The 13,816-nt window shown below is 27.9% G+C and overlaps 1 protein-coding gene across 2 annotated transcripts in view; it reads right to left on the reverse strand.

Annotated features, from left to right (window-relative positions):
* LOC100210361 (ephrin type-A receptor 4a) overlaps nucleotides 1–13,816 on the reverse strand; it is a 52,909-nt gene that overhangs the window by 3,907 nt on the left and 35,186 nt on the right. For both annotated transcript variants that reach the window (XM_065799822.1, XM_065799821.1), the window contains one exon: nucleotides 9,030–9,184. In XM_065799822.1, coding sequence (XP_065655894.1) covers nucleotides 9,032–9,184 — 153 coding nt within the window. In that variant the 3' untranslated portion in view covers nucleotides 9,030–9,031. The remainder of the gene's footprint in view (nucleotides 1–9,029; nucleotides 9,185–13,816) is intronic.

Raw genomic sequence — 13,816 nt, forward strand, 5'->3', positions numbered from 1 at the left:
ACTGATCCAAATATGAAGACAAACTGATCCAAATATTTTTGCTTCAAGAATTGAACCAACTCATAGAATTTTATTTTTATTTTTTAATCTATTACTTATAATAATGCAGCAAAAAACAAAAAGTTTTATAAATTTAGTAAAAAGAGCAGAAATTAGCACTAAATTTCGATTGCTTCCATTAAATTCATTTCGATTGCTAACACTAAAATATTTTGAATAAGTTTGTTCACATTTGTTCATGATTTGGTTTAATATTTTTGCTGAAACAACATTATCAGTTCTTCTAATTATATAAAATATAATTAATAATAATATACAATAATATTTTAAACACTGAAAAATGCTTAACTAATTTAATCAGTTGAATGTCTTCTTTTTTTCACACAAAAATCTTAATCAAACAACAATCTTTAAACATCCCGCAATTCACAATTGAGTATAAAATATCCCGCAAAACAATTCACAATTGAGTATAAAAGCAAAATTAAAATTCTTGATTCCCTCAGTGCAACAAAAAATAACAGTATTGTTACTAATAACTCTAAAATTAATAAAAATATTAATAAAAATATTAATAAAAATATTAATAAAAATATTCAGGAAAACTAGATATAGAGTAATTTTCTAATCAAATCCTATTTTAGGAACATTTTTAGTATTTGAAAACAAATTTAAATTTCATACAATTTTTAAAGTGGAACTTATTCAATAAATGCAATTCCTTAAAAAAATACGCAGGCAAAAAAAAGTTACAAATCACAATCCAAACTCAGCAATATCTTTTAAGTTTAAACAAAGATAAGTTTGAATTGGGAGGTTCAACATTTCAAAATTAAAAAATCAAAAGATCCATGAATCTTTTGAAATTAAAGAGGTGCCAATTTTGAATCTTTTGAAATAAAGAGGTGGGCCATTCCAGCTAAATTAAATTTATGCTCAGCACCATGCTATCTCAGATTTTGATTTATTTTTTATGCTAAAAACATAACAAAATTAGCTTTAACTTATGAAATACTTACTCAATAGTGTTGAAAATTTGTACCTAGCTGTTTTTTAGGGAGAAGAACTCAAAAATGACACCTAAAACACTTAAATAATAAAGCTTTTTTATGAAAGTTCAATTTTAAAATGATATAACATTTTTTATAAGTTTTTTGATGCCCCCATACAAAAAGAAGTATATCTTGAGATGGGTAAAAGATATGATTCCGAAAATTTTTCTTATGGTTCTATATAAAACAAACTCCTAATTACAAAAAAACTGCAGGGGTTTTCTTTTTTGAACCTGATTTATTTGCATTGTTATTTTATATTGAAAAAAAATATATATATATTTATTTTTTGCAATTTTTAAAAAGATTTTAAAATTCTCAGGTACAGTTCTAATATATAAACTTGTTTGCATTTCACATTAAAGATCTTCACTTTCTACAACCTTCATATTTAATGAAGGATTTTCTATTTATGACATTATTTTAGGGAGAGGAACTTAAAAATGATGGCTAAAACACTAAAAAATTTGTTTGTTCAGAAACAACTTTTAATTGTTTCTGAAAAAATTTTAGTTCCAATTTTTGTGTTACATATTGGAATGAAATTGTGATAGCTGCAGATGCTTGGTAACGTTTTTGTTGAAAATCTTCAAAAATTTCCAAGCAGCAGTTTGCGTGATATCTGTACCATATAATTAATAACATTAAATTCTTTTTCTATACATTTGTTAGACCAAGGTGTTGTAACAAATAGTAATTGAGTTTTCTGATTACCAATGCTTTTCAATTTCCCAGCAAGTTGTTAATTTATTTCTTTGAATCCTCCTAAAAATGAGTGATAATTACTACTTCAGTAAGTATTTTGCAAAAAAATCTAGTATATATAATTACAATAAAGTTTAAAAAAGGTTTCATGGTTAAGTAATAATACCCTTTCTTCTTTTTCCATTGTGTGAATTAAATGGATCACAGCAAGTTATGTAGATTGTGGAGTAATGTTTTAAGTAAACATATTCATGGAAGCAAATCATTGAATTTTCTTTATTTTCAAAGCCAGAACAACTAATTATCAAGTCTTTTTCTACATCAGAGACTTGAAATTTTCTTGATATTAATGGATTTCACATGTTTGTTTGTTACAATTTTCTTTATTTATTAATCCAATTGAACATTTTACTTTATTATCGATATTTTTATATTATTTTTAAGTTCTATAAGAAATAATTTTAAAATAACTATTTGAAGATTCGTAAATAGAAAATCCTTCATTAAACATGAAGGTTGTATAAAGCAAAGATCTTTAATGTGAAATGCAAACAAGTTTTTATATTAAAACTATACCTGAGATTTTAAAATCTTTTTAAAAAAATGCAAAAAATAAATATGTATAACTTTTTTTTCATTATAAAATAACAATTTTTCTTAATTTTTTTTATAAAACTTTCAATGCAAATAAATCAGATTCAAAAAAGAAAACCCCTGCAGTTTTTTTGTAATTCGGAGTTTGTTATATATAGAACCATAAGAAAAATTTTCAGAATCATATCTTTTATATCAAGATATACTTCTTTTTGTACGAGGAACCAAAAAACTTGTAAAAAGTGTAAACTGTTTTGAAATTGAATTTTCATAGAAAGGCTTTAATTTTTTTGTGTTTTAGGTATCATTTTTGAGTTCCTCTCCCTAAAAAACAGTTAGGTACAAATTTTCAACACTATTGAGCAAGTATTTCATAACTTAAAGCTTATTGAGTTATGTAATTAGCTTAAAAAATAAATGAGGCTGAAAAAAATAATCAAAATAGAGATTATAAGTTAAAAAAATAATAAGATTATAAGATAAAAAAATAATCAAAAAAGAGATTATAAGATCAAAATAGAGAAAATAAGTATCGATATCTCTGAAACCGTAAGGAATCAGACATTAAAATTTGGAGTGAAGTTTTCTTTTATTAATATAAGTTTGTATACCAAACATCATCAAAATCTGAGATGGCATAGTGCCAAAAAATTTTTTGTGGGGTTGATTTGACACAGAATGACCCAGGTGTCCCTTTAAATATCAGAATTAATCTTGATAATGGGCAGTTGTTTAAAATTAAGTTATTGACTTTTTTTATATTTATGCATAAAAAAAAATGGCATTCAACTGCTGACATCACTTAATTTTAAACAGTTTTTTTTTTAATTGTAATATTAAAAAAAGTTATTATTTTAGACTTTACTGCAAAACAACGAAAATTTTGAATAAAAAATATAAAATCTATATATATCGTGAAAAAAATTTCTCTTTTTCTATACCTTATTTATAAAATGTGTTGTGCTCATAATATATTCTTTTTAAAAGACCGGCACCGATCTATCCAATCAAACTGTGATACAAGTATATAAATATGACACACGTACTAAATAAAACAAAACAAATATAATTGTTAATAAGAAGTCAAGCTAGTTTAAAAATTCTCATAATCGAGTGGCTTTTTACTCCTTATATTTCGTCCATGACTTGATACTTATATTATTTGTTATTTGTTAATCTCATCTGGGATATTTTTGTTTCTGCTATTATTCTTTTGTGCACCATCATCTCCGCATTATCTCGAGTCTTGTGTGGAGCAAATATAGTATACAATCTTCTAAAATAAATTTGATTTCGATGGAGAACATGTCCATTGCGATCTAATTTAACTTCATATGATCTAGGGGCTACGCACTTTATTATTTTACCTCTAAAACTCCATTTGCAAGTTATTTTGTCTTGAATTGCCACATTTTGGCCTTGCTCGAAATAGTATGGTACCAAAGTACAAATATTTTTACCATGGTAGTTTTTTGATTGAACTCTTTCTTTAACAATGTCTCTAGATCTTTTATATGGTTTCTTATTTTGATTTTGAAATCTAGGTAGATTATCTCTTAGCTGTCATCCATGTAGTAGTTCTGCTGGAGATAATCTACATTTTATTGGAGTATAACGCAGTATTAGAATACCTTTAAAAATTTCTTCATTTGACATGTGGCACTTTTATCATAAGTCTAACTGATTTAACAGTGGCTTCAGCTAAGCCGTTTGATCTTGGGTAGTGCGGACTACTTGTTATATGTCTAAATTGCCACTGCTGAGAAAATTGATAAAACAATTTTGAAGTATATTGTGTACCATTACCTGAAACCAATTCCTTTGGGACAGCATTTCTAGAAAATGATTCTTTGCATGCTAATATCACATTTACCAAATTGGTATTTGAAAGCAGAAAAACTTCTGGCCACAAGTTATAATAATCAACAAAATTATTTTCATTAGCCGACTGAAACAAATCCCTTCCAACCTTTTGCCATGGTCGTGTTGCAACGTTATAAGTTAACAGAGGTTCTTTTGGTTTTGATGGAAGGTACCTCATGCATGATTCGCACTTTTTGATTAACTGTTCAGTTTGGTTGTTTAAACATGACCAGAAAACTGCCTGACATGCACGACATTTGCACTTTTCCATTCCTAAATGACTTGTGCAATTTCGAAAAGTATTAAATGTGCAATTTCAAAAGTATTTCTTTTCGCATACTAACTGGGATTATTATTTGATTTTTATACATTAAGAGCCCATCAATTTTAACTATTTCATCTTTAAAATTCAAATAAGGCTTCAGATTTGCTGGACAGTATTTTTTTAAATTCAGCCATCCAAAAACTATATTATCTTGCAGTTGTTGTAAAAGTCCATCCTGTTCAGTTTTATGTCTAATTTCTTCTAATCAACTCTCTGTAGCTGGCATACTTTTAAGTATTGAATTAACGTATATGTTCAGATCATTTTCTGCAATTTCGTCATCCCCTGTAGGTTGCAATAAAGGTGCACAAGACATTGCATCAGCATCCTTAATTGACTTGCCAGCAAAATGCTCTGCAGTAAATGAAAATCTTAACAACTTCATTCTTAACCGTTGAATTCTTAGCGACATCTTGGTAAGCGAAAGATAATTTAATATAGGAATAAAAGGTTTGTGATCTGTTTCTAAAATAAAATTTAGTAACCCATACAAATACTTTGACATCCGCATGCACCCCTATGTTACAGCTAGCATTTCTACTTCGATTGGATAATAATTCCGTTTTTGTAAGAATCTAGATGCACAATCAATTGGTTTGTATACCCCATCGTGATTCTGATAAAAGACTACACTAAGTCTGTTTAATAAACTTCCATCTGTTCTCAATTTTATTGGTTTTTTCACATCATAGAGTGCTAAAATTGGTGGATTTGTCAAACTTTTTTTTATCTCATTGAATGCTTTAGTATGATTTTCTGTCCATACCCATGCTGATTTTGAACTTAAAAGGTTTTGAACTTAAATCTCGCAAAGGTTGAGGTAGTTTAGCGAGCAATGGATTAAATTTTGATAGCTGTTGAGCCATACCTAGGAAACTACGCAAACCTGTAATATTTGTTGGTCTCAGGGAATTTTGTATTGCTTCAACTTTTTTGTTCAGAGGTTTCACATCCTCTGCTGAAATTTAATGTCCTAAAAATTCCACTTCACTTTGATTAAATATGCACTTTTCTAAATTAAGGGTAACTTCATGTTCTGCAATTTATTTAGCAATGCAACTAGATTTTTATTGCACTCATTTTCTGTGTTTCCAAAAACTAAAAAATTATCCATACTTTTTCAACACCTGTTAGACCGTCAATTACGTGATCCGATTTTTAATAAAGACTAATGGAAGTGACGTTAACCCAAATGGACCTCTTGTTGGGCATAAACGACTAAAAGATGTGGCAAACATACACTTAAACTGACTTTGCAAATCCATGGGTAGGTGCCAATACAAATACAAATACGAAGATGTCTATTAGGTTTTTTCACAACTACAATTGGATGACATCAGTCAGTAGGTTAATCTACTACTTTAATAACACTCATCTCTTTCATACATTCCAGTTTTAACTTGAATGGTTTTAGAAGTGGGAACGCTACTCATCGTGGTACTCCAATATGGTATGGTGTCACATTTTCACGCACCTTAATATGTATAGGATCAACATTAATTGTTCCTAACCCATTGAATCCTGAAGAAACTGTTCTACTACCTTATTTTTGATTGTTTTAATCATACCACAAATAAATTCTTCAGGAATGTCTACTCTGACTAAGTTAAACTTTTGTAATGCAGGTTTATCTAACAAAGTAGTTTTCACATTCTTACAAACATATATGGTAATTAACTCACTGTTCTGACCATTTATTGTAAATGATTTTTAGAAATATCCTAATCAATTTAGTGGTTTATGATCAAGACTTAATAATTGTCTGTTACTAGTATGTAATTGATTAATTTTAATTCCAAACTTTTTTAAATGGTTAGGTTTAAATGGTTAATAATGGTAACTTCGGCACCAGTGTTAATTTTGAATTTTCTTATACCATTTTTTACTTTTAGTTGTATTTCCCAAGGTCCTTCTGAACTGAATAGAACTAATCCAATCTGAATAGAACTAATCCAATCCAATTGTAAAAAATCAGATTTCACACTTCCTATATACAATGCCCCTAAATGCTGCTGCAAGGTTGAAATTTTTTTTATTTTGTTTAGCTGATCAGACTCTATCTATCTGAAATATTCGATTTTGTTTTTAGGCAAACTGAGCTATTTGAGAAATGATTCATAATTTTACAGTTTCACATGATAAACATGATTCTTGACTAAAAGGATGCTTTTTTAAACAGAATTTACACGCCACTGAATTTAAACTAAAGTCTTATTCATCCAGTGTTCTGTGTCTGTGAAATAAAGTTTTTTCTGTTGTATAATTGTTGTCCGATCCGGTCAACATTTTCACTATTATTTTGTAATTCAGATACACCATCTAGTGCTTTTTTGGAAGAACGACAAATTTCCACTGCTTTATCCAGTGTTAAAGTCTTTTCAGAAAGTAATTTTTCTCATACTTTGTCACATCGTATCCCAGATACAATTTTATCTTTTAATAAAACTGTTTTACAAAAATTGCAGTTTTTACTTAATAATTTTACTTCTGTCAAGAAGCCATCAAAACATTCACCATCTTCTAGAAAATGTTTAAAATATTTATGTCTTTCCAAAGTTTCATTAATAATACCCTTGGCAAAGACTCCCATTTTCTCCAACATAACAGAAGGGTCTATTTTTTTCAACTTCAGCTAGACTTAATGATTCATAAATGTTTCGAGTTTCTGAAGAAAATGTATACCTTAACATAGCAGCTTGATATGCAAGTGGTTTTTTCTCTAAATTCAACAACAAAACATAATCATGCCTTTTTTCAATCCAAAAGCAAAATGCAGCATACCTATCTACAACTAAATCTAACATTGGAGGAGAAACACCAACTTTACCACTTTCTGCCATTTTTTATAAATAGATTCTCAACATTAAACAAGATAAATAGTAAATCGTATAAAACTTTGTTTTTACACATTTATTTACATACTCGTAGCATGTGTTCATAATATATTCTTTTTAAAAGACCGGCACCAATCTATCTGATCAAGTCGTGATACATGTATATAAATATGACACAAAATGATTATTTTTAAAAATATTTTTATATAATTTTGCTTTAAAAGTTTCTACTTTTAAAAATCTTTTTTTTTTTGGTGTTGATATTATTATATTATATATAATAATATTTTTGTTGTAATAATATTAGGAACCTGTTAAATGTTTAGAGGTGATCCTTGAAAATATTTATCGTTTAAAATCTACTATTATTTTTTATAATAAATTGAGGTAGTGAGTATTTAGGTACAGGTATTATATATACATATATATACATCCTAAAAACCAACTATATACCATTTGGCTGTGAAAAACAAAGACACAGTTATTAGACATTAGGACTTTAATCTTCAATTGTACCTGCATTAAAGCCACATCTTGAAAAAATGCTTGTGCTTATCCAAAATTTTGCAATGAAAAAAAAGACTTGGACTGTTAAAATGTGGTGATATGTCATGTTCTCAGACAAGCACAAGTTTAGCAGTTTGTAACACGCAAAGTTGATGTTTGACAGCTATCAAGCTCATGCTATAATCCCCAATACAATGCACCCTCTTTAACTTCTTAAAGAACTTAGTGTGTTGCAAACTGCTTGACTTGTGGTTGTCTGAGAACATGACACATAGTCGCCATATCTAGCAATTATGACCTGGGGTGCAGTCACTGCCAAATCACTCCTGGAATTGAAAAAACAGTTATAATCCTATATAGAGAGAATATGATGTAAAAAAAGAATGTTGTTCAAAAATCTAATTAGGCAGCCAGTAGTAGGTATAAGGTACCAAGTAGCACTTGGACATGTATTTAGTGAAGAAATAGCATCAAGTGATTAAATTTCAATTTTAAATTTAAAGCAGCTCTTTAAACTCAATCTGAAACATTTTTTCAGAAAATGATAATAAAAAAAAAAAAAAAAAAAAAAAATTTAATGGTTCCTTTACTTATACTACTCAAAAATAAAGAAAGTATTGAAAGTGGTGAAAACTTCTATACCACTTTTTGAAATAGATAACATATTGTTGTTGGTAAAACAGTTAAAAATTTAAAGATATGTAAATATATGATAAAATATCCCTTAAAAAAATAATTTTTGCGTCATAATGGCTCTCGAACACATTGAACTTGTTCAAAAGAAAAAAAACAAAGAGTTTGAACTAACTTGCATAAAAATCTAGTTAAAAAATTAGTTGATATCAATATAAAGGTTCAAATGGAAAAGTTACATGATTTTTGTCTAAGTTTTACAATGTTAAAAAAAAATACTTATATCAGGAAACCAAAGGTTAACCTAGTGTTTGTTACAAATACATCAGATCTTATTCTTCACATAATAATTGAGTGAAGAATAAGAAAAAAACGTAAAACAGAATTGTAAAACAATAAATTCTGTATGGCATCATCAGCAAAGCTTCTTGCACATCTAGGTACACAGTAAAAGACATTATTAATATACAAAGCTGTGTTTACTTAATCTTTACATCAAATTGTTTAATGGCTTACGCTTATGTAACTATAGGTAGTGGAATTTCTGTTAAAAGATCAGAATTGCTAATCCATTTTTCAAACAAGATAACAACTGATGAAAACTTTGGCCTTTTAGAGGGATCTTTATTCCAACAATGCAGCATAAGATCATGCATAATTTTTGGACAACCCTGAAAAATAAATAAATATATATATATATATATATATATATATATATATATATATACATAAATATATTTATATATATATATATATATATATATATATATATATATATATATATATATATATATATATATATATATATATATATATGTGAAGACCTCAGTGGAAAAACCAGCGTTGTCACATTTAAAAAGTATTGAGAAAGTATTTATTAATCATTAATAAAAGTCTTTATTTGAAGCAAATGAAACTAAGCAATTTAAAAAAATTTATATTATAATTATTTTATTTAAAATTTATTCAAAAACAAAACATTTTGTAATTTTTTATACAAAAATTTTTTTTCTTTGCTTTAAATAAAGACATTTATTAATGATCAACAAATACTTTCTTAATACTTTTTAAATGTGACAATGCCGGTTTTTCCACTGAGGTCTTCATATATATATATATATATATATATATATATATATATATATATATATATATATATATATATATATATATATATATATATATATATATATATATATATATATAAACAAAATGGCTGAGTTATAACTATAAAGAAAACTTATTATTGGGACTAAACAGATAGTTAAAATTTATTATAAGTAGAAATATATTACAAATAAAAAAGTATTCGCAAAAAACTGGTATTTTGTGTTTTCATACTATATATATGTATGTGTGTGTGTGTGTACACACACCCACACACACCCACACGCATGCACCCACCCACACACCCACACATATATATATACACCCACACACTCACACCCACACACATGATTAAAATTTATGTTATTTTTATGTTTTTATTTTGATGTTATGATCTATTTATGTTTGTTTTTTCAATGTTATTTTTCATTTTGTCTACTTTTGAAACTTTTACCAGCATCTTTTTTTATAGTGGCATTGATAAGCTTTTGCTTATTGTCAAAAAAGACTTTATTTATGATTTTTGAAGTAAATTAAACCTTTGTGTAATGATTTTGCAACTTAATAGTTAATTTGAGGTAACATGAATGAAATATATTGAAAGTATTTCAACTTCAAAAAACTTCAAATTTCAAAAAACAATAACCTCTTAAATAAAGTTAAAAAAAAAAAGTGTAATTCAATAAACAATTTACTATATTTTACTCTGCACCATTTGGTACCTTCTTTGTGTAAATCACAAGTAAAGGAAACAGTTAAAAAGTATTAATAATACTATATTACTAATTAAAAAGTATTTGATAATACAAAACCTTTTTTCTTCTTTTTAACAATTCTGATTCACTCCCAACAAGGCTGCAAGCAACCTATTAGGTTAGAGGTTACTATTTAAACAATACAACTGTTTACAGAAGACTTGAAAAGTTGTAGGTTGTTTGAGTTAGGAAAACATGAATATGGGAGAGAGCTCCAAAGGGTTGATGGAACTAGAGATGATAGCTCCGTTGAGCAGTGACCATGATAGTATTTGTAGAAAAGAGAAAGCGATGCAACTTAATGACAATGGGAGAGAGGCTAAAGTTTGTATGATAGAGCAGGTCCAACTACATATACAATGCCTTTTTAAACCTTGTCTAGAAGAGAAAGAGCATCATTAGAAGAACCAGCCCAAAAATGACAACAGTATTCCATACAGAGACAATAAGAGATTTATAGAGATAGAGAATAGAATCAGGGGTAAGAAAATGCAATCATGAAAAAGATCCTAACTTACCAATCGATTGTATATGTGGTTTCCATGAGAGGTCAGTGGTGAACAATAATCCAAAAAGACATATAGAAGAGGATTTAATGAGAGTGTTGCCAGTCATCAATTTAGTAATATCAACAGTATTGCAACAGTTCTTTGCAGTAAATAATTGAGTTCTGTAGGAGTTAAAACCACAAGCCACTGCAAGCCCCAATCTGTTACAGAAGTGAGATTAGATTTAAGATCTGCTGCCTGTTTTAAGCAATAGAAAAAAGAAAACTTTTTATCAAGATAGGAGTATAAAGCTGAGATTGTCAGATCTTTATACAGGAGTATAGAGTAAGATTGTCAGGAAGATCATTAATGTAAATAAGAAACAAAACAGGACCAAGGGTTGAACCTTGAGGACCCCAGAAGTTACAGGAAATGAAGAAGAGTGTTGGCCTTCCAGGACAACTTTGATGAAGCGGTTAGTAGGGTTGAAAACTTCCCGGAAATTTTCAACTCGGTAAAATTTCCAGAAATTTACAAAAAAAGTTATTTTATAACTAATAGGTAAAACCTTATGTCTTTTTTAAGCAGTTGTTATGGACAATTTTATGGTAAAATATTGTGAAGTAGATTATAAAAATTTCAGAAAACCCCCATTGAAAAATAGTTTTTTTGGTATTTTGAGTTTTTTTTATTTTAACTTTAAGTAGCAACTATGATAATTTTTTTCAAAATTTTCTAAAACTGTTTTATCGTGTTATTTGCTAAGCATATTGATGTTCATTGCAGTGGCAAGCTTTGTTTAAGACTTAATATATTTTCCACCCCTATCCCTAAAGGGGACAGGGCATAATTCAATATCTATAAAATTAGCTTATTGTAACTGTAAAATTATATATAAAAAGATTCGATTGAATATTTCACAGTATTTTATAATAATTATCTTCATTTTAAAAAGTTATTGGTTAATGAAAGGCAAAAAGTTAAGAAAATTTTTTTGCTGAATTTGAACTACTTAAAAATATAGTTTGCAATAAAAATGAAGAACTGATGATTTTGCCGCTATGTTCAAATAAGTGCTTTTAAGACTTGAGTCTCACTTGTCACAACCTTGCTAGGACACTTTTGACTTTATAAAACAATAAATTAAAAATTGAGGGGGGTAGAGGTGAATCCATAGAAAGTACCAACTGGTTTCTTTAAAAAAAAAAAGAAAAAAAAAGGTCCTTAAAAACTAAAATTTATCTGACTGAATTGTGTCAAATATTCGATTAGTTGACTAAATTCGTCAAAAAACCGACTATAACTTGAAAATCACCTTCTTTGTGGGGGTAGAACCGTCCCCCACACACTCTCCACCTAAAATCGTCTTTTTATGCAATCTTTACGCATAAAAAATCTTTGTTTCTTTAAAAAACTACAGAAAGAAATTTTAAAGAAACTTTGTTGCTTTAAAAAATACACAATAAAACTTGTTAATCTAAAAAAGATTTTAGTCTTTTGTGAATATTTTACATCGCAGTTGAGTAAAAGCTAGAAATATGTTGTACACAAGCTCAAAAGACAAGCTAACTCGGAAAACATTTACTTGTTGTTGTTTCACTGAAGTAATGTAAGCCAGTAAGTAAAAGTAACATATAACGAATGTATATTTTTATTGCTTTTTTTTTAATGCGACCATAAAAAGGTGACTAAAAGATGTGCATTTTTCGCTTGTGGGTCTATATTATTTTATATTTTTTGTTGAAATATTTAAAGAATACCCAAATCTTACGATGATAAAACGCATATTTTTGAAACAAAGAAATGAATTTTTTAAAACTATATAATAACTATAAGTTTATTGCAATAAAAACTTTTTGAAAATTTCCAGAAAATTTTGAGCAAAATTTCCCAGAAATTTCCTACCCAAGCAGTTAGAAAGAAATGATTTGGTATTCTCAAAACTTACACCATAGCACCATAGCAGGCTTGTGGAGAAGACCAGCATGTCAAACTTTGTCAAAAGCTTTAGATATGTCGAGAGCAATAGCCCTAGCCTCGCTGCCTTTATCTAAAATCTTTCAGTCACAGCAGTTAGCAAGTCACCTGTAGAGAGAGAAGAAAACTGTTTGTAGAATAGTTAGTTATTTGACTCAAGTTGTTGGAAATTTGTTGATCAAAGACTCAAAGTACTTGCTAATAACAAATAGAAGACTGATCAGACAATAATTGGTGTGGTCAGAATGTTTTCCAGAGTTTTTAAAAGTTGGAACCACAGATGTCATTTTCCAGAAGACAGGAAAACAAGATTCAGTCAAGCACTTATTAAATAGTTTAGAGGATAATGTCAAAGATTTCATCAATTAAATCTTTGAAATTAGCAGCTTAGTTATTAAATTTGAAAGGATATCTCAGACTGCAAAACATCCATAAGCGAATCCGTAAGCAAGAGTGAAAGTACCAGGGACGAACCCAAACCTATTTTAGTACCGCTAGAGCGGAATGGGCATCCAAAAAAAAGAGCCCGAAAAATATTTCTGGTTTGTTATTTTTCTTTTGCTTTTTTTAATAAAAATAGGAAAAAAAGTTTTGGTTTCAAATACAGTTATAAATAACTATTTTTCTGTCTATTTTAGGGAGTTCATTTTTTCTTCAGGACAATATAAATACAACTAAATAGAACAACATTAAATATTAAAATATAAAAAATTTAAAAAAAATATGTGCTATAACTCATTTAGTATTTAAAATGTTGTCTAATTACTAGTAGAACATTAGATTTTGAAAGAAATGAATCAGCACTTTTTATAAAACTCCATTTAAAGACTATTGAATGTATGAAAAACTTGTTTTTTCAAAAGATATAACAATTTTAAAATATTTGTTTAGAGTAAAGTTAACCTAAGCTTGTTAGCAATAAAAAGTTTTTAGTAATAAATAAAGAAAGCCTAAAATTTCTTAATAATAATATAGT

This window comes from Hydra vulgaris, chromosome 06, assembly GCF_038396675.1.
Source record: "Hydra vulgaris chromosome 06, alternate assembly HydraT2T_AEP".
NCBI lineage: Eukaryota > Metazoa > Cnidaria > Hydrozoa > Anthoathecata > Hydridae > Hydra > Hydra vulgaris.